We start from the raw sequence: 24,635 nt of genomic DNA on the forward strand, positions 1-24,635 counted from the left end.
TAGTCCAGGTCTACGCCTCCATCCCCGGCCACGCCGGTGGATTTCTAGTGTGTGAAATTGACTTTCCCTCCTAGGGCCCAAAGCTCCCGGGCTGTGGGGCTCCGCCCCGCGCCGGCGAGGCCCCACCCACTCTGCAGTCAGTATTGTCCGACGGTACCCAGCGTCCCTCGGCAGTTTCCGGCAGTAATCGAGAGTTTCTAACGTGCCCCGCCTCCGCCACCCCCCTTCTCTCGGCCTCGGTCCTCTCTACCGCCGCCCGGCTCGCTGTCCCCGTGCTCCCTCCCGTCCTCCGCCCTCCGCCCCTTCCCTCCCCACCTCGCCTGGCCCTGCAGGCGCCTCAGGCGGTACGGGCTGGGCAAGATGGCGGCTTTCGGGATCTTGAGCTATGAACACCGACCCCTGAAGCGGCTGCGGCTGGGGCCTCCCGATGTGTACCCTCAAGATCCCAAACAGAAGGAGGTGCGTTCACAATTCCCGATTCCCGCGGGGTCCCGGCAGGTGTTTAGTGTGGGAAGAGACACTGACAGTTGAGGGAAAAGGGGGGGTAAGGTTAGGTGAGAGAAAAAGTCCCAACAGGGGGAAGAGTAGAGTGGACCGGTGCCCTGCTGGAGAGTAGGGTCTGCCAGCAGTTCCGGTTGAGGAGCTCGTGGTTCAGGAGCCATGCCAGAGGTGCCCCCCTCCACACTCACTCGGGCGCTCACACACAAACCTCAGAAAGTTGTTAGGGCCAGCTCGGTGAGGTGCCGGTAAGGGAAGAGTGATGTTGAGGTCGCTCTGGGGGATGTGGGGATCTCATTGACTGTGGGGGTGAGGGTGGGGTCCAAATGAACATAAGGGCTGGGCTTTAAATAACAACCTCTTCCAGTCAGAATCCTCCTCCTCCTCCTCCCTGGCTCCCTTCTTACCTTTTCCTCTGCCCTCTCTTACAACCTCTTCTATAAGGCGAATGAGGGTGAGCTAAAAAATGCTGTTTTTCTGCCTCAGGATGAACTGACGGCTTTGAATGTAAAACAAGGTTTCAATAACCAGCCTGCTGTCTCTGGGGACGAACATGGCAGTGCCAAGAACGTCAACTTCAATCCTGCCAAGGTGAGACAACCCTGCCAGGCTGAAGGAAAAGGCTGGAAGAATCTGAGGAGCAAAAGCTCCGGGTTGGGCAAACTGAAAGGGATAACCTAGATGGCAGAGTTTATAACTCAGTGCTCCCACATTGGCATTTTCACACTTACTACCCTGAGGTCTCCTTTTCTCCCTTTAGATCAGTTCCAACTTCAGCAGCATCATTGCAGAGAAGTTAAGGTGTAATACTCTCTCTGACACTGGTCGCAGGAAGTCCCTAATGAACCAGAAGGACAACTTCTGGCTGGTGACTGCAAGATCTCAGAGTGCTATTAACACCTGGTTCACTGACCTGGCTGGCACCAAACCACTCACACACCTAGCCAAAAAGGTGAGGTACTGTTTTCCTGTACTTAAGGTCAAGGTGGGGAATGTGTCTACCTATATTCTAAGATGAAGCTATGGGTGTCAGCTCCCTGGGGTAATTAGAGACCTTGCTGTTTGTGATGCCCATCCAGGTCCCCATTTTCAGTAAAAAGGAAGAAGTATTTGGGTACTTGGCCAAATACACGGTGCCTGTGATGCGGGCTGCCTGGCTCATTAAGATGACTTGTGCCTACTATGCAGCAATGTCTGAGACTAAGGTTAAGAAGAAAAATACTGCTGACCCCTTCACTGGTAAGTAACTCTGTACACCTGGTGTACCACTGATGGCTTCAAGGAGTGATGGAGCCTTAGAATAAATCTTTCTAGTCTATCCCTTGCTTCTACATGACTCTTATGTGCACGAACTTGGTAATCATGGAGTAATTTGAGTATCTGCTGTGTTCAGGTACTGGGCTGTAAAGATGACCAGCATATAATTTCTGCTCTTTAGATCTTACTGGAGATGCTAAGGCATATGTAGCATAATTAAATATAGGAAGTGGTAAATGCCAAAAGAGTAGACAGAAGGTTCTTTGAGACTTCAGTGGACGTAATGATTACTTGCTTTAAGGAGGTGGCATTTGTCTATAGGCTAAGAGGATGAATAGAGCTCAGAACTCTGGTGATTGTGGGTGGAGGCAGGGGCTAGAGTATTCTAAGCTTAAGAATAGTAGCATATAGTTCCCTTTCCATATTTTCTTTAGAATGGACTCAAATCATCACAAAGTACTTATGGGAGCAGCTACAGAAGATGGCTGAATACTATCGGCCAGGGCCTGCAGGAAGTGGAGGCTGTGGTTCTACTATAGGGCCTTTGCCCCATGATGTAGAGATGGCAATCAGGCAGTGGGACTACAATGAGAAGCTTGCCTTGTTCATGTTTCAGGTAGGAGCAAGGGCATGTTGTACATGGCATTGAGTTGCACCTTATCCTGTCCTGTTGGAATAGAATGGAACTTGCCTTTTACCTTGCCCCTGGTATAGCTCTCTTCATTCTTCCATTTACTTTATCTGCCCTACCTCTAATAGTTCCCTGCTATCCATAGGACGGAATGCTGGACAGACATGAGTTCCTGACTTGGGTACTTGAGTGCTTTGAGAAAATACGCCCTGGAGAAGATGAGCTGCTTAAGTTGCTGCTTCCCCTACTGCTTCGAGTAAGACCTAGACCCAGGGAGGGACTATTTAGAGGGACTTGAGTAAGAATTAGACATCAGGGCAGTGTCTCCTGGAGAAAACTAGCAGGCTCTCTTGGTCCTATCTTTACAGTACTCAGGAGAATTTGTTCAGTCTGCCTATCTGTCCCGCCGCCTTGCCTACTTCTGTACCCGGAGATTGGCTCTCCAGCTGGATGGTGTGAGCAGCCACTCATCTCATGTCATATCTGCTCAGTCAACAAGTTCTCTGCCCACTACCCCAGCACCTCAGCCCCCGACTAGCAGTACACCCTCGACTCCCTTTAGTGACCTGCTTATGTGCCCTCAGCACCGTCCCCTGGTTTTTGGTCTCAGCTGTATCCTTCAGGTAGGTACTAAAGGGCCCAAGAAAGTATAAAGAATTGACTGCTCATCCTGGAGAATGGGGGTGAGTTCAACTTGGAGGTGGGAGCAGGCACCCGTTCAAGAATTAGTGTTTCTCTGTAATAGGATGTTCCCTTTTAGAGATTCTGGACATTCTCTTCCAGGACTAAGTAATACGGCCCAAAGCTTTTTAGAAAAGTGCATGAGAATCTGGGTATGATAGTGTATGCCTGTAGTCCCAGAACTTGGAAAGAAGAGGCAGGAGGATTGTGAGTTCAAAGTCAGCTTAAGCTATATAGCCAAATGAAACCTTGTCTCGAGATACTTTTTTTTTTTTTTTTAAGAAAAGGAGGAAAGTACAGAAGATGGGCATCAGGAATGATACTTGCTCCAAGGACTTAGTCATAATAAACCTAGTTGAGATGTCGAACCTAAGGGAGGTGGGTCTTGAGTGGGGATTCTAGAGAGGTAGAAGTGGTAACTGGGTTTGATTTTTCTCTTTGTCTGGCAGACCATCCTTCTGTGTTGCCCTAGTGCCCTAGTTTGGCACTACTCATTGACTGATAGCCGAATTAAGACCGGCTCACCACTTGACCACCTACCTATTGCTCCTTCCAACTTGCCCATGCCAGAGGGTAACAGTGCCTTTACTCAGCAGGTAAGTTTAACTGCTGCACTGTTACTTCAAAGCTGGGATGTATTTTATGTTTCTGTTTTGTTTTTGAGACAGAATCTTGCTGAGTAGCCTGAAAGTTGCTCTGTGGATCAGGCAGGCCTCAAACTTAATGGTGATCCTTCTGCCTCTGACTTCTAAGTGCTACAGGCATGTACTACCATGTTTGGTAGTACACCAACTTGGCTACCTTTTTTTAAAAATAAAGATTTTTATATATCTGGGTGTTTCCTTAAAGTTGTTTTTTTTTTTTTTTTTTTTGAATTATAGGTCCGTGCAAAATTACGAGAGATCGAACAACAGATCAAGGAGCGTGGACAAGCAGTTGAGGTTCGCTGGTCTTTTGATAAGTGCCAAGAAGCTACTGCAGGTGAGTGTCAGAGGACCAAAGCTAAGAGGATGAGTGATGGGTTCATAGATATTTAAGACTCTGAATTCATTGAGCCTCTAGTTAAGTCCCCTTTACTGTTTGTCCTCAGGTTTCACCATTGGACGGGTGCTCCATACTTTAGAAGTGCTGGATAGCCATAGTTTCGAGCGCTCTGACTTTAGTAACTCTCTTGACTCCCTTTGTAATCGAATCTTTGGATTGGGGCCTAGTAAGGATGGTCATGAGGTGAGTAAGAAGAGAAACAGAAAGAGCAAAAACATTGCAGGAGAAGCAGTATGTATAAGGCGAAGGTATAGTATGCCATTGATACCAGGAGATTCCTGAAGAGATGTCTTCCGGCTTCCTGGGCCTAGGTTGTTTTTAGCTGGGGGCTTATCTTGAACAAAGAGAACTTAGTTCTTTTGTTCCCAGCCTTCCGTTTCTTATCCTTGTCAAATCCTTTGGTTACAGATTTCCTCTGATGATGATGCTGTGGTATCATTATTGTGTGAATGGGCTGTAAGCTGCAAGCGCTCGGGTCGGCATCGTGCTATGGTAGTAGCCAAACTCCTGGAGAAGAGACAAGCAGAAATTGAGGCTGAGGTGAGAGGCAAAGGCAAGGGAATGAATTGCCCAGAGGAGAGAATCTAACTGGGTTTGAACATCCTGCAGTGACTGTGGTAGTAGTGAGACTGGGACTGGACCTGAGGGATTGCAAAGAAACAATAGATAGAGAGCTCTTATCTTGGTACATAACTGTAATTACAGCCCTTGAAAGGCAGGCCGTAGGAGCACAGGTTACAAAGCCAACCAGGACTAGGTACAGAGACAGTCTCCAAAGTTGAAAAGAAAGCAGGCGTTACCGCCTGGGGGCATACCTGTAATCTCAGCGCCCAGGAGCTAGAGGCAAAAGCAGGTCACTGTGAGTTTGAAGCCACCTGGTCTACCCCTGGAGTTCTAGAACAGTTCTTAAAAAATGATGAGGATGGTGGTGCATGACTTTAATCCCAACACTCACTTGGGAGACAAAGACAGGCTGATCTTGATGAGTGTGAGAACTAGCTTGGTCTTCATAGTGACTTCCAGGCCCACTGGAACTACAGAGTGAGATCTCGCCTCACAAAACCAAATAAACAAAAGTGGTAAACTGACAGGAAAGGTTAAGGACATAAGGCACAAATAGAAAAGAGCTGTTGGATAAACTAGAGACTAGATCAAGGCTGTATGTAGTTGGGAGGTAGCAAAGGAAAGTGTGGGACGGAGGCAAGACAAGTGATGCTTCCAAGGTTGTGTATTGAAGAGTGAAGAAGCAGAGAAAACACTCCTCAGTTTGTTCTCTTACCTTGCAGCGCTGTGGAGAATCTGAAGCAGCTGATGAGAAGGGCTCTGTTGCCTCTGGTTCCCTTTCTGCTCCTAGTGCACCCATTTTCCAGGATGTCCTCCTGCAGTTTCTGGATACACAGGCTCCCATGCTGAGTATGCACATCTCTAACCTTCTACTTACTCTGCCTAGATTCAGTTACAAGCTATGTCATCAGAAACCATAAAGAAGGATCTTCTGGTGTCTATTTCTGTCTTGGGCTCTGTGCAGAATGACTTTTAGCATAATTCCGCTCCTTTATGGTCTCACAGTTTTAATAGAATAGAGAAATGGAAAGAACCAACACAAGAACATGTGAGCAAAGCAGTTTTAATATATGCACAGTGGCAAAGATGCTCTGTTCATTCTGAGGTGGTGGTGGGGACCACATTAAGTATAGCCAATTCATTCATTCTTTCTTTCTTATCTTTTTTTTTTTTTTTTTTTTGGTTTTTTGAGACAGGATTTCTCTGTATAACCCTGGCTGTCCTGGAACTCACTCTGTAGACCAGGCTGGCCTTGAACTCAGAAATCCACCTCCCAAGTGCTGGGATTAAAGGCATGCACCACCACCGCCCGGCACTTTTTTTTTTTTTTGTATTCTTTTCTTTAAAAGTTGTCTATGGGTGTTTTTCCTGCATGTATACCAGTGCACCATGTACATGTCTGGAAGCCAGTGGAGGGTTTTAGATCCCCTGGAACTGGAGTTTATAGGTAATTGCCCAGGTGCTGGGAATCAAACCCTAGGCCCTTTGGAAGAATGGCCAATTAATGCTCTTAACTGCTGAGCCATTTTTCTAGCCCCATTAACCATATTTTGTATTTTTAGGCAGTTTCTGGATTTTTGTTGTTGTTCCTCTTATTGCCTCGGGGATGTCTTTGTGCAGTATTCTAAGAGTGCGTGTTTTGTGTTCGGCTAAATCATCTTTCCTTATTCTCTCTTTATAGCTGATCCCCGAAGTGAGAGTGAGCGAGTAGAATTCTTTAACTTGGTACTGCTCTTCTGTGAACTGATCCGACATGATGTCTTCTCCCATAATATGTACACCTGCACTCTCATCTCTCGGGGGGATCTTGCGTTTGGAGCCCCTGGTCCTCGGCCTCCCTCTCCCTTTGATGATCCTACAGATGATCCAGAGCGCAAGGAGGCTGAAGGCAGCAGCAGCAGCAAGCTAGAGGTATGTGGCCCTTTCCTTGCTCTTAATCATTACTTTTGATCCCCATTTTTCACAGCTTCCAGAAGCCTCTGAGAGTCTCCTTTACCCGAGATTTACCCAAGAATGATAGTATTTTCTCAGCACTTCGTGGTTTATAAAGTAGTCTCATGTCAGTTTTTCACGTGGTCTTCGCAAAAGGTCTGTGAGGTATTCTTGCCTTCCATTTAAAGCTGATGGAAACTGAGACTTTACTTACTTACTGGTTAAGTAACTGGACAAGGTTTGAATCCAGAACTTGGGCCTTCCTTATGCCTCCTCGATCCAATTCTCCATGACCTTTCCCGGACAGTGAGGAACTACTTCCTGGGACTAAGGAAGCTCTTGCTTTGTTGAATGCCTTCAGGACCCAGGGCTCTCTGAATCTATGGACATCGACCCTAGTTCCAGTGTGCTTTTTGAGGACATGGAAAAGCCTGATTTCTCAGTAAGATCCTGAGCATGGACGCATCCAGTGCCTTGGCTCTCCCCTTGTTTCTCCTTTTGGAATTCCTTTCTACTTCCTGCTTCTCCTGAATGCTCTGCCCTTTCGCCTTCTTAGTTGTTCTCCCCTACTATGCCTTGTGAGGGGAAGGGAAGCCCATCCCCTGAGAAAGCAGACGTCGAAAAGGAAGTGAAACCCACAGCCAAAGAGAAGATCGAGGGGACACTTGGGATTCTGTATGACCAGCCACGACATGTGCAGTATGCCACACACTTTCCAATCCCACAGGTACTGTTCTCCAACACTGGCGATGGCCCTGTTTTGAGGCCAGATTTCCATCAAAGGAATTTGCTGAGGGGCTAGACCCATTCCTAGGGGGGTGGGTGTGTTTGAGAAGGGCCTTGAACATGGGAGTGTTGAGAGATACAAAGCATGCTCTTAAGAGGAGGGCAGGAGACTTGTGATGGAGCCTGATGGTGCTGCTGGGATGCAGGAGGAGTCATGCAGCCATGAGTGCAACCAGCGGTTGGTCGTACTGTTTGGGGTGGGGAAGCAGCGAGATGATGCCCGCCATGCCATCAAGAAGATTACCAAGGATATCCTGAAGGTTCTGAATCGCAAGGGGACAGCAGAAACTGGTGGGTTTCCATCTCCTTAAACAGAAGCCTCCCTAAAGAATGCCCTAGTCAGTTTTCCCATGCCCAGTGTAGGGCACTCCCCAGTCATGTCCCAATGTCCTGTCTCTTGGAGTCTCCTGAGAGCTCTAGTCCTTTTGAAACTTCCCCCTCATTCCCCCCCTCTACAGACCAGCTTGCTCCTATTGTGCCTCTGAATCCTGGAGACCTGACATTCTTAGGTACCTCACAGTAAGCCCCTTACTGCCTTCCTCTCCCTTCCCCCTTAACCTAGCACCTCCCTGTACATGTTCCTCTGAGGACCACATAGTCTGTGGTCCTTTTAAACCTGTGCTTCGTTGTCCCATTTGTCCCTCTCCCAGCCCTTCCCTGACCTCCCTTCCCCTCTTCTCTCTCCCTTCCCTCCCCATCCTTTCCCTTCCTCCCTCCCTACCATAGTCCCTTCTCCACACCCCTACCTGAGCCCCAGTCAGCTAGTTTTCTTTTTTTGTCCTGACTCCATGCTTTGAACTGTCCTGTCAGGTGGGGAAGATGGGCAGAAGCGACGCCGCAACCGTCCTGAAGCCTTCCCCACTGCTGAAGATATTTTTGCTAAGTTCCAGCACCTTTCCCATTATGACCAACACCAGGTCACAGCTCAGGTGTGGGCCTAAGCCAGCCCCCTTCCCACATTCTGGCCTCCCGTCCTGTTTTCCTTTTCGTCTTACCTTCCCCTTAGCTAAGCAGGCTAAGCTTGATGGTCTCATCCCCTCCCACCATCATGCTTTCCTGCATCCCTAGGTCTTCTTTCCTTCCACTCCGGTCTCACCCGCATTGCCCTTATCAGGTCTCCAGGAATGTTCTGGAGCAGATCACGAGCTTCGCCCTTGGCATGTCGTACCACTTGCCTCTGGTGCAGCATGTGCAGTTCATCTTCGACCTCATGGAATATTCACTGAGCATCAGTGGCCTCATTGACTTTGCCATTCAGGTGGGGAAATTGGGAGAAAGAAGGGTGGAAGAAGGAATTCGTGCTGTGTAGGGTCATGAAGACAAGAGTGGAGGCTCCAGCCAGTTTCCCCGGCTATTTGGATGGCTTGAAGACTAGCACAGGGGGAGTGGAACATGAGCGAAGACTGCTGGAATAGAGACTTAAGTGCTCCCTGGGGAGGCCCAAGAGAGAGATTAGTGCTATGGGTACAGACCATCTTCCTGCTGTGGAGTTCATAGCATGCTGTCCTGGAGACTGGTTGGAAATACTGCTAGTAGAGTGCAGGACACTGCTATGTGGCAATCTGACCCTTCTCTGCTGAAGTGACTCCAGTGGGAAGGGCTCAGGTTCGGCCATGCCAAGTTCCTCACAGAAAACAGGGCTTATGTACAATTAAAAAGGGCCTCTTCTCAGGTTTTACTTCCATTTCTCTGACAGTTACTGAATGAGCTGAGTGTGGTTGAGGCGGAGCTTCTTCTCAAATCTTCCGATCTGGTGGGCAGCTACACTACCAGCCTGTGCTTATGTATCGTGGCTGTCCTTCGACACTATCATGCCTGCCTCATCCTCAATCAGGACCAGATGGCGCAAGTGTTTGAGGGGTAAGTGTGGTTTCGGAGTAACTAAGATGTGTAGGTTCTGGTGATTGTCAGTTAGAAATGGCCTAGGAAGGACATGTGGGTCCACACAATGAGGCAACGTCTGCTAGTAAGGTAGGGGTAGGAATAGCTTTACTAAGACACTTGAATTTGTCTCCAGGGCTTTTGTGCCTTGGGCCCTGTATACCACCTGTTAATCCTCTCTACCATGCCTCTGTGGCAGGCTCTGTGGCGTGGTGAAACATGGAATGAACCGTTCAGATGGCTCCTCTGCAGAGCGCTGTATCCTTGCTTATCTCTATGATCTGTATACCTCCTGTAGCCATTTAAAGAGCAAATTTGGGGAGCTCTTCAGGTAAGAGAGGTAGAAGGGGTCAGAGAATGGGGCTAGTCCCACGTCCTTCCCGTTACTGCTCACCTCAGCATCGAGCTGTCTGTGCGGGATCGTTATGGACTGTGTCCCTCACCTGTTACTTTATTACTGAAAGTGAACCTTCTTCCTCCTTGCCTTCACAGGCCACTTTCTTAATCACATGTGGCTCCCTTCCTGCCATGTCTGCTGTGGCCCAGCTCCCTTTTTCTTCTCCCAAGGTCCTCCATCCTTCACTCCTTTTCTTTTTTTCTTTTCTCCCCTTTCCTGCCCGTCCCTGTACCCCACCAGGCATCCTTCAGTATTGCTGTTTCCTTTTCCCCACCCCTGCAGTGACTTTTGCTCAAAAGTGAAGAACACCATCTACTGTAACGTGGAGCCATCAGAATCCAATATGCGCTGGGCACCGGAGTTCATGATTGACACTCTGGAGAACCCCGCTGCTCACACTTTCACCTACACGGGGCTCGGCAAGAGTCTTAGTGAGAACCCTGCTAACCGCTACAGCTTTGTCTGCAATGCTCTTATGCACGTCTGCGTGGGCCACCATGATCCTGATAGGTATGGGCCATCCTGATACTGGGAGGGCTGGCTGACCAGATACTCTGCCTTCCCTTGTTACTGGGGCAGAGATGAAAAGTTAGGTGTCTGAGGTATTGTGGGATGACTTTTCCTGAGGGCTTTTGTACTTTTCCCTAGGGTAAATGACATCGCCATCCTTTGTGCAGAGCTGACCGGCTATTGCAAGTCACTGAGTGCAGAGTGGTTAGGAGTACTTAAGGCTTTGTGCTGCTCCTCTAACAATGGCACTTGTGGTTTCAACGATCTCCTGTGCAACGTAGATGTAAGCCTGTGGGTGGGGTCTTGCTGGAAGATGAGGCAGTTACCTATTTGCTAGAGATCTGGCTACAGTCAAGAGCATAGAGGGTCAGAGTTGAGTAGAGTGGAGGCGTGGCACACTGGCTGTGTCTCCTTCCGCATACTGACTCACAGGCTCTGTCTGTTTCCCTTAGGTCAGTGACTTGTCTTTTCATGACTCCTTGGCTACTTTCGTTGCTATCCTCATCGCCCGTCAATGTCTGCTCCTAGAAGACCTGATTCGCTGTGCAGCCATCCCTTCACTCCTCAATGCTGGTAAAGTACCAGCCTCTAGAATGTCAGGACTGTACCATGTGTGGTCATACATGCTCCCGAGCCATCCTGTGATTGTGAAGCCCCCTGCTGCAGTTCCTAGGCCAGTGCTTTGTTGTACCCCAGGCTGGGAGGATGGAAAGGCTTCTTTTGATGCAGTCCTGATGCCACCCCCTCATATCCCCCCGACACACAATTGAACCCAGTACCTCCCTCATGCTTGAGCATGAGCTTCATCCAGCCCGGCCTAAGGACCTTTTAGGTTTTTACCCTTCCGCTGTATAACGTTTTTGTGCTCCACTTCTCCTTCAGGATTATATTGTTTCTTCCCCTTTCACCTCACTTATATTTCAGCTTATTCCTCCTCCCAACACACACATACACATGCACCGTGTTCCATTTCGTTCTTTTTCAGATCTGCTCTGTCTTTATTCTCATTCATTCATTCATTCATTCATTCATTTATTTTTGTTAGCTTGTAGTGAGCAGGATTCTGAGCCAGGAGCCAGGCTTACTTGCCGAATCCTCCTCCACCTGTTCAAGACGCCACAACTCAATCCTTGCCAGTCTGATGGAAGTGAGTGACTTTGATTGGAGCCAGGCAGTTACAGAAACAGGCTCTCCCAACCCACTGCTTTTGCTCCTGTTTCCCCTAACTTGGACTTCCTTGCAGACAAACCTACCGTTGGAATCCGGTCCTCCTGTGACCGCCACCTGCTGGCTGCCTCCCAGAACCGCATCGTGGATGGGGCTGTGTTTGCCGTTCTCAAGGCTGTGTTTGTACTTGGTATGCAAGGGGGTAGGGAGAGAGACATGCCAGAAGTGTATATAGGGTGGAGTGCCAGCTGAACCACAGGGACAGTCTTTCTCCATCCCCAAAGTGGTCTCTCTGACCTTTGGAGAAAGGGGGTGGAGAGAAATATATTTCTGTATATTTCTGTTTCATAGGGCAGCGTTTGGGGAATTTCTGCCTCTGTGGGCCAGGGCAGGTCTCCATACACTGTTCTGATCTCACTGTGCACTCTCTATCTCCCACCCATGAACCGCAGGGGATGCGGAGCTAAAAGGTTCAGGCTTTACTGTGCCGGGAGGAACAGAAGAACTTCCAGAAGAGGAGGGAGGAGGTGGTGGTAGCGGTCGGAGGCAGGGTGGCCGCAACATCTCTGTGGAGACAGCAAGTCTGGATGTCTATGCCAAGTACGTGCTACGAAGCATCTGCCAACAGGTCAGTCTCACCTTCCCCCCACACCACCTATAAATGCTTCTATGTAATCTAGCCCAGTTTCTAGCCCATGACCACACTACCTCCCTGCTATACATTGGGTCCTTTACCTGCCCCTGGCACAACTTCCCAGGGTTGCCTGCTGTCCTCTAATTATCAGCCTCCTTAGGAATGGGTAGGAGAACGTTGCCTTAAGTCACTGTGTGAGGATAGCAATGATCTACAAGACCCAGTGTTGAGTAGTGCCCAGGCCCAGCGCCTCATGCAACTCATCTGCTACCCACATCGACTGCTGGACAATGAAGATGGAGAAAATCCACAGCGGCAGCGCATTAAACGTATTCTCAAGGTAGGCTAAAGGAGCTGGGGTGCTAGGGGGAGCAGCAGGACAGACCCTACGTGGAAATAGTGGGAACCATTTCTAAGTAGGAAGATGAACGAGCATGTAGGAGAATGGGAACAAGAAAACCAGCCCCAGCACGGGCTTAGGAGCAGATCTGGTGGTCTGGTCTAGACTCTGGAGTTAGGCTGTTAGGTGAGTGCACAGCTGTCTGGGGTGAGCATAGCTCACCTGTGGGAAGAATTGCCTCTGAGAGGCCTGGGTTCTGCTTTGCATATATGGCACTTTGGTGGCGACTCAGTATTACAGTGGCAAGTGTCTGATGCACAGGTACTGTATGCACAGCACCGTGTCCTCAATCCTTTTCATTTGATCTTTATGACCTTGTGAAGTGAATAGGAATATCCTTGTTTGGCCAGTAAGGAAACTGAGGCTCGAGAGCTTAATTGGCTTGTCCAAGGTTTGAGTAACGCTGTGGACTCAGCTGTGCCTGTACCCTTTCTCTTTGCCTTGTTGCCTGCCTCAGACATTTGACTGACTTGGGTGGGAAAATAAGGCCATGGATGAGGTCCTAAAGGAATGTGTTCTCTTTAGCCTGGAAAGGAGATTACCTAACAGTAGCTTTCCAGTCTCTACAGGCCTTCAAAAGAGTGTCCTGTAAAAAGGCTCTGTGGGGGACTTTTGAGCAGCTGATACAAAACAACATAGTCAGGTTTCAACCTTAACATTAAGGATTTAAAGGTTAGGCATTGAGCAGAACTTTGTGCGGCTCTGGGACAAGGATCTAGAGGGATATGAAATCATTTTTTTTAGCCATAGTAAAATACAGTTGCTTTCAGTGATTTGAGATTATTTAAATGTAGTCTTTCCTGATGAGAAGGGCATAGAGGTCCATTTCCAGCTTCTAGCAATCTGTTGGGGGGGGGGAGTACGAGTTAGTCATAAAATAGTAAGGTTAACATAATGATGATTGTTTGGTTTTTGCCACCAGAATTTAGACCAATGGACCATGCGCCAGTCCTCTTTGGAGCTACAGTTGATGATCAAGCAGACCCCCAACACTGTAAGTCATGTCCCCAGGCCCTCTCTTTCCCAGGCCCACTTCCAGGTCCCTGTGTCAGGGATATCAGCCATCATAGAAGAACTGAGGTCCTACCCTCAAGCTCCTGACAGAGAGATAAGAGGGGGAGTGAGAATGACAGACACGTGGAGCTGGTGATAAGGAAATGGGCTGAGAGTGTGGAGCCTCCTCTGTGGACAAGTATGGCTACAGTGGTAATAGAGCCTGTTTCTGTGGCAAAGGAGAAGACAGTAAGGAACTGTAGACATATAGAGGTACAGGAGGGTACAGATTCTGACAGTTATGTCCCTACTGCCGACCTCCACGATGCCCTCCTTCAGCCTCATCTCCCATCCCTCCTGCCTTGTCTCTCCTTACTGCTAGCTGCCTATTTAGCTCTTCTGTGCCTTTTATTCTCCCCAGGAGATGAACTCTCTCTTGGAGAACATTGCCAAGGCCACAATCGAGGTTTTCCAACAGTCAGCAGAGACGGGGTCATCTTCTGGAAGTACAGCAAGCAACATGCCCAGCAGCAGCAAGACCAAACCTGTGCTCAGGTTTGCCAGAAAGAAATTAGGATTTGTCCCTCATGAGTTTTTCTACTGATAGCATGAATGTTTTTGAAATGGTGATACTGGACATGCCCAGGGGAAAGAAATGATAGATTGTTCGACCTTGCTTAGCTAGCTCCCCTGAAACCCGATGTCCTCTGTCTTCTAGCTCTCTAGAGCGATCTGGTGTATGGTTGGTGGCTCCTCTCATTGCCAAACTGCCCACTTCAGTCCAGGGCCATGTATTAAAAGCTGCTGGGGAGGAATTGGAAAAGGGTCAGCACCTGGGCTCTTCTTCCCGGAAAGAACGGGATCGACAGAAACAGAAGAGGTAAAGGGGCTCTGGTCAGTAAGGACTACACAGTAGAATGGAGAGGAGGTGGTGGGCCCAGGAAAGAAGAAACATTGGGCCAAGAGGTAGAGAATAGATAGGCCTCACGAGAAAGGAGCATTTGGGTGGGGTGTGGTAGTACACACCTTTAATCCTGCACTTGGGAGGCAGAGGCAAGAGGCTCTCTTAATGTCTGAGGCCAGCCTGGTCTACATAGCAAGTTCTAAGCCAACCAGAGCTACATAGAGAAACCATCTCTCAAAAAAACAAAAAAGGGAAGGGAGGGAGGGAAGGAGGAAGGAAAGAAAGGGAGGGAGGGAGGGAGGAAAGAAAGGGAGGGAGGGAGGAAGGAAAGAAAGGGAGGCAGGGAGGGAGGGAAGGAGGGAGGGAGGGGGGAAGGAAAATGGCAAGTCAAGAGCTGAGTGGCATGGCTAAACAGGAGGTCACATCTTAGTGTTCAGCAAGATGACTCCATGGGGAAAACTGCTTGCTGACAGCATTGAGTTCAGTTCCCAGGTTACACATGGTGGAGAAGAGAATCAAGTCCCACAAGTTTTCCTCTGACTTCTGCATGTGCAGATGGCATGCACATAAAATGAGACACATAGAAAACAGAAATGAAAAAAGGATTTTAAGAGTAGAATCTGAGGGGCTGGTGAGATGGCTCAGTGGGTAAGAGCACCCGACTGCTCTTCCAAAGGTGCAGAGTTCAAATCCCAGCAACCACATGGTGGCTCACAACCATCCTTAATGAGATCTGATTCCCTCTTCTGGAGTGTCTGAAGACAGCTACAGTGTACAGTGTACTTATAATAAATAAATAAATCTTTAAAAAAAAAGAGTGGAATCTGAGACAAGGAAGTTAGAGGGTGCTTGACCTATGGTCTTCTTGTCTCTCTCCTCTTCCCTCCTCGTGACCCTAGCATGTCCCTGTTGAGCCAACAGCCTTTCTTATCACTGGTGCTAACATGTCTGAAAGGACAGGATGAGCAGCGCGAGGGACTCCTGGCCTCCCTCCACAGCCAGGTGCACCAGGTACGGGTATCCGAGGTCTTGGAGGTGACATCGGGTTGAGGAAGGGTGCATCTAAGAGGTCACTGCATGCTTGGACCCTTCATTATTTTCTGATAAAAACATTTGGTGATTTGGAATAGAAAGGAGATTCCTCGGCTACATGTTAAATTTGTTTCTATTCTAGATTGTGATTAACTGGCGAGAAAACCAGTACTTAGATGATTGCAAACCGAAACAGCTAATGCATGAGGCACTCAAACTGCGGCTCAACCTGGTGAGGGGGTCTTCGTGGAAGGAGGAAGGGGTGTGGTGGAAAAGACAGTTAAGAAGCTCCAGGTTAGGGAAGACAGGTTTGAGGATGGAGGTCCTAGATTCTTTGAGGTCTTCCAATATTAACCTCACTTTCCTGAAATGCAAGACCTTAAAATGCTCAAAGGAACCAGATCCCTGTGGTCAGGATCCAATAGACTGAATACCTCGTATGCTTGCAGGAACCTTGCCTCAATATTCAGCATTCTGGCTGGGCCCTAGAGTACTAGAAACCCATTGTGGAATGAATGTTAAATGGGATTGCAGAATTTGTTTAGTACAAGTCCCACCTCTTTATAAGTAAGGAAACAGATCCTGACATACCAACTTCAGCCTCTGGCCTAACATCAAATAGGAAATCATAGGTACAAGTGACAGGACAGGGCCTCCAGTGGGTCTCAGCTCTCACGCAACCAGGTTCTAACCTGAGTTTTTCTCAAAATCCTGACCATCATCACCTTGAACTGTCTGACTGCCTTGTGGTCCTGTCAGGTGGGGGGCATGTTTGACACTGTGCAGCGTAGTACCCAGCAGACTACAGAGTGGGCCCAGCTCCTCCTGGAGATCATCATCAGCGGCACTGTGGACATGCAGTCTAACAAGTGAGTATCCCCAATCCTGAAGGAGTCCCTACCCTGTGCCAGCTACGTGAACCACGGGCTCCATGGTCCTGGGTTCCTCCACACAATCTCAGGCCCCTTGGAATGACATCATCCTTTCCTGCCTCTGACATCTTAGGGCCCCATTTTCTTAATCCCTTGCTCCTTTGCTTTTCTCCCTGGCTTCCTGCCTGCCACAGTGAGCTCTTCACTACTGTGTTGGACATGCTGAGTGTGCTTATCAATGGAACGTTGGCTGCAGACATGTCCAGTATCTCGCAAGGCAGCATGGAGGAGAACAAACGTGCATATATGAACCTGGTGAAGAAGCTTCAGGTGAGCAGAGGGGTCAAGAACAAGGTTTGGGGGTGCTGGAAACTCAGCTCCTTCTGTCCTGACTATATTTACTACTCAGCCTGGGAGTGGGGAGTGAGATGGGCCCCCTTTCCTCCCCTTTCCTATCTGCTCTTTTTGATCTGTGTAATGGGGATTTACTGAATGCCATTGCCTTGTATTCTAATTTTTTTTGTTTGTTTGGTTGGTTGGTTTGAGACAGCATCTCATTTGGTAACCCAGGTTCTCCTATAACTCATTACATAACCCATACTGCACTTAAACCCCAGCAATCTTCCTGCCTCAGCCTCTTAAGTGCTGAGATTATTTTTGAGTTATTTTGGAGGAGAGTCAGGGGGCTCTTTTATATATCCAAGGCTGGCCCTCAAACTTAAAACACTCTTACCTCAGCCACTCAAGTGCTAGAATTATAGCTATACACCACCATGGCCAGCTCTGAGTGTCTTTGTTTTTTTTTTTTGAGATTTATTTTATGTATTTGCGTACGTACACTGTCACTCTCTTCAGACACACCAGAAGAGGGCGTCAGATCCCATTACAGATGGTTGTGAGCCACCATGTGGTTGCTGGGAATTGAACTCAGGACCTCTGGAAGAGCAGTCAGTGCTCTTGACCTTCTAAGTGTCTTCTTTATGCTTACTATATTCTGTACTACCCCTTGAGACTTCCTGTCCCCCTTATTCCATATCTTTGAATTCATGTCCCATCTTCTTGTGTCTGCAGAAGGACTTGGGGGAACGCCAGTCAGACAGTCTGGAGAAGGTTCACCAGCTGTTGCCACTACCCAAGCAGACCCGAGATGTCATAACCTGTGAGCCACAGGGCTCCCTTATCGACACCAAGGGCAACAAGATTGCTGGCTTCGATTCCATCTTCAAGAAGGAGGCATGTCCTGTTGTCTTCCCATGTCTTCTACCCCCTAGCACCCCATGTTAGTCTCTGACTGCACAGCTCCTGCTAATACAGCAAATCCAGGAGCCCATTAGGTTCTCTCCAAGAAAACCTACACACCATCATCCAGGGGGGCTGTGTCTCCCCTTCTTTTGGAGTCTCCCTCTTCTCTCAGACTGCTGTTATTTCTGCCTGCCTCACTACCATCTGACTTTTCTCCGTGCTCTGCCCTACTCTCTGCACCACTGTTTTCTCATCTCTCGGCATTCTGCTGCCACCCTGTCTCCATGTCTCTCTTCCTGACCAGCCCTGCTTCCTTTTATTTTTCATGTTGGTTTCAGTATTTGGATTTTAAAAATGATGTGCTTGGGTGTGTGTATGCCATGTACGTGTGCAAGTGCCCACAGAGCTGGATGTCCTGGAGCTGGAGCTCCAAGTGGTTGTGAGCCACCTGATGGGAGTTCTGGGGAACAAACCTGGGTCCTATGCAAGAGTAGCAAGGGCTCTTAACCACGGGCATCTATCCAGCACTTAGCTGAGCGTTTCCTTGAGTACCATATTGCCTTATAGAAGAGAGAGAAAGAGGATGCAGAGGTTCAAATGCAAAGTGAAGCCCCTCAGTGCACAGTCTCCCAATTCCTTTCTTACCATCAGTCTCTCTCCTGCCGCCTTCCTGTCTCTCTATCCATAGCCCTGTCTTTCTCTTCCTGTTTCTCTCTGACTGCCTCTCTTTGCCATCTTTAGTTTTTCCTTATCTCTTTTCTCCTCTCCTCTCCTTTCCCTTCTTGCCCTTCTTTCCCTCTCTCTGGCTCATTTCTATTCCTCTCATCTTCTGTGAGCCTCTTTCCTCCCCTCCATCTCTGCTTCCCTGCCTGCCTCTTCAGTACAGTCTCTCTCTCCTGGTCTCCCATTTCCCCTTCACTCCTTCCTCCTACAGTTCAACTCTGTCCCAGCCAGAATGTTCTGTCCTGCATACATCTGTGTGTCAGCGTCTCTTTCTTCTCCTCATGTCCCCTGACTACTTACAACTCTTTCCTTGTTTGAAAACTTGTCAACAGCTATTTTACCCTTTCTAGAAGTTATCCTATTTTCCAAGTCTCAGCTGCTCATTGTTTCTCCTTTTCTGGAGCAGGGTCTACAAGTTTCCACCAAACAAAAGATCTCTCCCTGGGAGCTTTTTGAGGGCCTGAAGCCATCAACAGCACCACTGTCATGGGCCTGGTTTGGCACAGTCCGAGTGGACCGCAGAGTGGCACGAGGGGAGGAGCAGCAACGGCTGTTGCTCTATCATACCCACCTGAGGCCTCGACCCAGAGCCTATTACCTGGAACCCCTACCTCTGCCCCCAGAAGATGAGGAGCCGCCAGCCCCTGCCCTACTAGAGCCTGAGAAAAAGGTTCCTGAGCCCCCCAAGACTGACAAACCAGGGGCTGCTCCTCCGAGCACTGAGGAGCGCAAAAAGAAGTCTACCAAGGGCAAAAAACGCAGCCAGCCAGCCACCAAAAATGAGGCCAGTCCCTACCCCACCCAAGCCCTTTTCCTGACTTCGTGTGTAGTCGGCAGTTAAAGGTCCTGCTTTCTGGGAGGTGTGCAGTACATAGGGAAGAGGTGCCGTTAGAATCATGATCCAGTGAATTATATCAGTGCTGTTCCTCCTTACAACCTCCTCCCCCACCTCCCTATCCAGAACTGCTGTAACCCACTTACCTTTGTCCTCTGCACCCGTGCAGGACTATGGCATGGGGCCAGGTCGGAGTGGCCCCTATGGTGTGACAGTGCCTCCAGACCTTCTACACCATGCAAATCCTGGTTCTATATCCCACCTTAGCTACAGGCAAAGCTCCATGGGCCTGTACACCCAAAACCAGCCACTACCTGCTGGTAAGTACTAGTCACTAGGATTGGTGGAGTTGAACACTCCTCCCTCCTCAGGGGAGATGTTGATGACTTAAGGGATAAGGCTCCCAGAGAGGTCAATTTGCTCTCCTTTCCAGGTGGCCCTCGTGTGGATCCATACCGCCCTGTGCGATTACCAATGCAAAAGTTGCCAACTCGACCAGCTTATCCTGGTGTGCTGCCTACAACTATGTCTACTGTCATGGGCCTAGAACCCTCTTCTTATAAGACATCTGTATACCGGCAGCAGCAACCCACAGTGCCCCAGGGACAGCGCCTTCGCCAACAGCTCCAGGCAAAGATAGTGAGAGGGGCAGTAGGGAGGACTGCCAGGGCGAGGGGTTTTGGTGGGTCCCAGGTCTGAGGAGATACTTGGAACCTTCACAGGAGCATGCAGGGTCGGAGGTATAAAAGAGATGTGGCAGAAAACCCTTCCTGAACTTGAGTTCTCCTTTTTCCCTTTAGCAGAGTCAGGGGATGTTGGGACAGTCATCTGTCCATCAGATGACCCCTAGTTCTTCCTATGGTTTGCAGACTTCCCAGGTAAGTGCCCGGGACTGTTACCATCAGGGAGAAGGAAGCACGTTGCTATCTTCCCTCATGCCCCAGCTCTCTTCTCCTTCCCCCCAGGGCTATACTTCCTACGTCTCTCATGTGGGATTGCAGCAACACACAGGCCCTGCAGGTACCATGGTGCCCCCCAGCTACTCCAGCCAGCCTTATCAGAGCACCCACCCTTCTACCAATCCTACTCTTGTAGATCCTACCCGCCACCTGCAACAGCGGCCCAGTGGCTATGTGCATCAGCAGGCCCCAACCTATGGGCATGGACTGACTTCCACCCAAAGGTACCCAAAGTAGTAGTGAACTGGCAAGGGACACTGAGGTAGAAGCAGGTTGAAGAAGGATCTGATTTGGGAAATCCCGTACTTGAAGGTGATAGATGGGCCTGAACTTTGGGAGACATTAAGAACACTAATCTTGTCATGTAACCATTACCTCAAATAACCTGAGCTGGAAGAAATCTTTGAGGACCAGAGAGAAGAAACAAATGTATCTAACTTTGATAAGAAAGGGCCTGAGGTTTATAGATGTAGTATATGATAAGGAGTCAGAAATCCAGTATTGAACAGTTTCCTCTAGGAATGAGGGTAGGGGTTAGTTGATAGCATGCTTACCTTGCTTACCTAGCATGCATGATGGCTCGAGTTTGCTCTCCAGCCCTACATAAAGCCTGCTATGTCATGCACACTTACAATAGCAGCACTCAAGAGGTAGAAGGAAGAGGATCAGAAGTTCAAGGTCATCCTTGGCTATATAATGAGTTTGAGGCCAGCCTGAGCTACATGAGACCCTTTCTCAAGGAAAGAAAAAGCAGTTGAACTCTAGGATGGACTGACAAATGAATTTCATGGCTAATTTTAGTCAAATCTTAGTTAAGACCTGGGCACCTGTCTCGAGTGGGCTGATTTAGTTGCCTGCTATGTAGCCAGCATTATGCTGGGACTAGAGTGAGGAGAGATGGTGAAAAAGAAGTACATGGCTCCTCACCACAAAGATTTTTTTACCCTAGTTGAGAAGAAGAGGTCTTATACAGAAGATACTGTACAGAGGAATGTTTAGAAAATGGTATGAACGAAGCCATAATCAGGTGTTCGGTTGGGCACAAGGAGGAAAATGGGACTTGAGGAGAGGTGGCCTACCACCAGTATAGATCAGAGTTACTGGAGAAGGACTCATGGACTCTCTGAGATAACTATGATTGCGATTTGTAGAGAAGTGGAAAAAGAAGGGCATTCCAGGTAAAGGATGCAGCATGAGCCAAAACATGGGACTGGATTGAGTGGCAACAGAAAGGAGCAGATCTTAAATGTAGTGTGGAATGGATGCTAAGGAGGGAGCTGGGCCTAGCTTACAGAGGGCAAGTTGACTATGACATTGAGTACTGAGGTACGGCATTGAGACAACCAGAAAGGACTGCTTTGCTTAGGAGAGTGACAGGAAGGGCTTGGTGTGTTAAGGGGTTAGTGTGGAATGAATGCATGGCGTGTAGGGGAAGGTGTGAGAAGACAGAAGAGAGGGAGCCCAGCTGCAGATTTTCAGGGATCTGCAGATTCGGGTAGAAAGGGCATATGGAGTAGCAGAACAACTGGGTGTGTTTCTGGGGAGCAACAGCAACCGTAAAACCCTTGATAGGTGTTTATAGAATGCTTATCGTGTGCAGACAGTTTTTCATGAGAGAAAAATAGCTAAAACAGATTCTAAAAATTCCTAAGCATTAAGGTTATGAGACAGTAAAATGGAGTATTGTCTTTGTGTTTTATTCTCTGACCTAGAAATCTGTCAGACTCCAGAAGGGCTCCTCTCATTAGTGCCAAGAGGAATGAATACGATGACTTGTTAGTTTCTTTCAGGTCAGGGACCCAGGGTTTGCACCACCCCCTTTCCCTGCCCTGTGCTTTGACCTTTGGACCTCTTGTCTTTGGAGGTTTTCACACCAGACACTGCAGCAGACACCCATGATGGGTACCATGACACCGTTGAGTGCCCAGGGTGTCCAGGCAGGCGTCCGTTCAACTTCCATCCTGCCTGAGCAGCAGCAACAGCAGCAGCAGCAGCAGCAGCAACAGCAGCAGCAACAGCAGCAGCAACAACAACAGCAACAACAACAGCAACAGCAACAACAACAGTACCATATCCGACAGCAACAGCAGCAGCAGCAGATGCTACGGGTAAGGCCATGGGATTGTGTCTGACACTTGGGAACTCAAGAAAGAAAGGACGTATTCTTCCCACACTATCCCCAAGATGAAAATGTGAGGTAATGTAGTAAGCACTGAGCACAATGGCCGACTTATGTTAGTACTTTGATTTTCTTTAGTTGCTTCAGACAGGGTCTCATACTATAACCTAGGCTAGTCTTAAACTCATGGCAATCCTCCTGCCTCAGCTTTCTGAATGCTGGAATTATAGGCCTATGCCTTCATAATGGATTTAGCAGTGGTGATTAAGTGGCTTCCTCCCGACTCCTTTTCATTTCCTGAGAATCATAGTGAGGAGGGAAATTGGGCAGTCTTTGCCAGATATACTATTTGGTTTCTTTCAATTGTGGACCTGGAGTTCCCTCACTGTTTCTTGGCTCCAACTCACTTTCCTCTTCCTGCTCCCATCTTTTCAACACAGAGTCACAGCTCCATTGTTCTTTTTAAAATGATCTCTTATGTGCTTATAGCAACAGCAGCAACAACAGCAACAGCAGCAGCAGCAGCAACAGCAGCAGCAGCAACAGCAACAACAGCAACAGCAGCAACAGCAGCAGCCACACCAGCAGCAGCAGCAGGCAGCTCCTCCCCAACCCCAGCCCCAGTCCCAGCCCCAGGTAGCTGCTGAACTATAGCCATTGGCTCAGGGCTAGCTGTACAGGGTGGGCACAGAGCCAATCCACGCTAGGAACAGTGTGTGATGGGGTAGCTTTGGGAGGTCAGGGACAGCACTAATAGGTTAAGATGGGTGAAGGAGCTGGAAAGTTGGAGTTCTATCTTCTACTTTCCGTTTCTACCCAGTTCCAGCGCCAGGGGCTGCAGCAGACCCAGCAGCAGCAACAGACAGCAGCTTTGGTCCGACAACTTCAACAACAGCTCTCTAGTAAGCCTGCATCCTTCCCAAGAAGAATCTGGGGAAGAAGGGGGGCTGGGGAAGGCAGAGGTGGCTGAGGTGCTCGCTTCAGGCCCACATTGTGGAGGTCCCATTCCCCCTTCCCCTTTCCTTCCCAGCCCACTAGCTTTCCTCATGAATATGAACCCTGATGGGTCTTCTACCCTGACAGTATCTCATTTTTCACAGATACCCAGCCACAGCCCAGTACCAACATATTTGGACGCTACTGAGTCACCTGGAGGAACTGCTTGTACACTGGATGTGGCCCAGCCTTTCTGCTTAATTCCCAGTCCCCTTCCTGGGCGAGCTCCAGTAGTGGTTGGGGTCCTTCCCTCAGGCTCCATTTTTAATAATTTTTAGTATTTTTGTTAATGTGAAACATTGAACTGTTGGGTTTTGTATATTATTTATATAGAGATCCTAGAGCTGCTGCACTCAATACACAGAGCTTCTTTGCAAAAGAAGTGTGTGAATGTACACATGGAAGGGTGTCCTGTGAGAGTACCAGGGAAAGGATGAATCACTAAGAATCTTCATGCCTTCCACATTGTCTCCCTCTTCACCCTCTGCCTTTGCATTTCTGAGTTCTCGCTGCACTGCTACGCTTGGTTCCCTGCTCGAAAGCAACCCAAATGAGCTCCAGGCCCTTGGTCCTCAACTCACCAGTGCAGCTTGTGCCAGCCTTTTCCCACTGGGGATGTGCCACTAGAAGGGGGGGCTCATTGGGCTGGAGAGAAATCAGTGCATCCCCATCATCCTTCACAGCACTCCAGATACTGCCTTCATACAAGTTGAGAGTAGGGTAGAGATGCCAGACAATGCCTGTCATTATGTCGTCTCATGTAGTCCCCATCAAATCATACACCAAGCTAACTAGAGAACTTCTCTGAAGGAAACATTTCTAAAAAGTTGCTGTCTGTGCACATGTGATGTCATGTGATGTGACAGAAGTCCCAAGTAGCTCTAGCAGGAAGAGAGACCAGCAAGAAGCCACACCTGTTTCTCCCTGACCCGCTGCTGGAACCCCATGTTTTCATACAACCCACCTTGGCAGTTTCCCAGAGTGACTGTTGCTTACTCTCAACTCAAAATTTCCTTCAGAGTCACTTGAAATAAGGACTGGGCCCATCTCACTTTCTCTGTGGTCTGTTTGCCTTAGGCCCTCAATCCAAGGCTATGCCGGGGACCCCAACTACTTTATGACAATGATGATTTCTTCCCAGCTAGGGCTGGAAGAAGTCTACACTAGCCTGGTGGTTGGATGATAACTGGAGGGTATCCCCAATCTATAGTTGCACCCTAACACTGGGAGGTGTCAGTTATGCTCTTAAAAGCCTGAGTGCCAACCAATGAATATCCAAGTCATTTTTAAGAGTATCTCTGAGCCCACGAAGCCCATCTACATAAGGGACTTCCTCAAGTCGTGAGAAAGGAATGGGGCTCCCAGGCATGGTAAAGCCAGCACAACTGAAGCATTTTTTTTCTTGACTTGCTCTATCCTGGAAGCAGCTGAAGGGGTAGAAGTTTGACTAGGATAAGGGACATTCAGCAGGGATTTAAGGGTGTATGTGTGCTAGGTCAAGTGGATCGGTGTATTACATATAGAAACTAGATTAAAAACATTAGCTATTGGGGTAGGGGTAGAAGCCAGAATGGGGAG

The 24,635-nt window shown here is 48.7% G+C and overlaps 1 protein-coding gene across 2 annotated transcripts; it reads left to right on the forward strand.

Annotated features, from left to right (window-relative positions):
• Positions 1–200: 200 nt before the first annotated feature.
• On the forward strand, positions 201–23,453 carry Med12 (mediator complex subunit 12). Of its 2 annotated transcripts, none has more exons than XM_021188520.2 (45): positions 201–459; positions 985–1,089; positions 1,259–1,450; positions 1,578–1,737; positions 2,190–2,371; positions 2,532–2,642; positions 2,755–3,009; positions 3,517–3,663; positions 3,949–4,048; positions 4,158–4,294; positions 4,520–4,651; positions 5,398–5,524; positions 6,357–6,586; positions 6,969–7,049; positions 7,164–7,334; positions 7,540–7,684; positions 7,852–7,902; positions 8,204–8,322; positions 8,508–8,651; positions 9,090–9,253; positions 9,474–9,605; positions 9,954–10,181; positions 10,320–10,464; positions 10,634–10,754; positions 11,227–11,328; positions 11,425–11,538; positions 11,801–11,976; positions 12,143–12,322; positions 13,305–13,376; positions 13,797–13,930; positions 14,094–14,255; positions 15,179–15,290; positions 15,454–15,543; positions 16,071–16,180; positions 16,378–16,513; positions 17,255–17,416; positions 18,555–18,932; positions 19,153–19,303; positions 19,417–19,622; positions 19,784–19,861; positions 19,949–20,166; positions 21,807–22,050; positions 22,557–22,697; positions 22,882–22,963; positions 23,162–23,453. In XM_021188520.2, exons 1-45 carry the CDS (start codon positions 361–363, stop codon positions 23,203–23,205), a joined length of 6,570 nt encoding a protein of 2,189 aa, XP_021044179.1. In that variant the 5' UTR covers positions 201–360; the 3' UTR covers positions 23,206–23,453. The 2 variants fall into 2 exon arrangements, with proteins under 2 accessions (XP_021044179.1, XP_021044180.1); XM_021188521.2 differs by having other exon boundaries at positions 19,417–19,613.
• The last annotated feature ends 1,182 nt before the right edge of the window (positions 23,454–24,635 follow it).

Source organism: Mus pahari, chromosome X, assembly GCF_900095145.1.
Source record: "Mus pahari chromosome X, PAHARI_EIJ_v1.1, whole genome shotgun sequence".
Taxonomy (NCBI): Eukaryota; Metazoa; Chordata; class Mammalia; order Rodentia; family Muridae; genus Mus; species Mus pahari.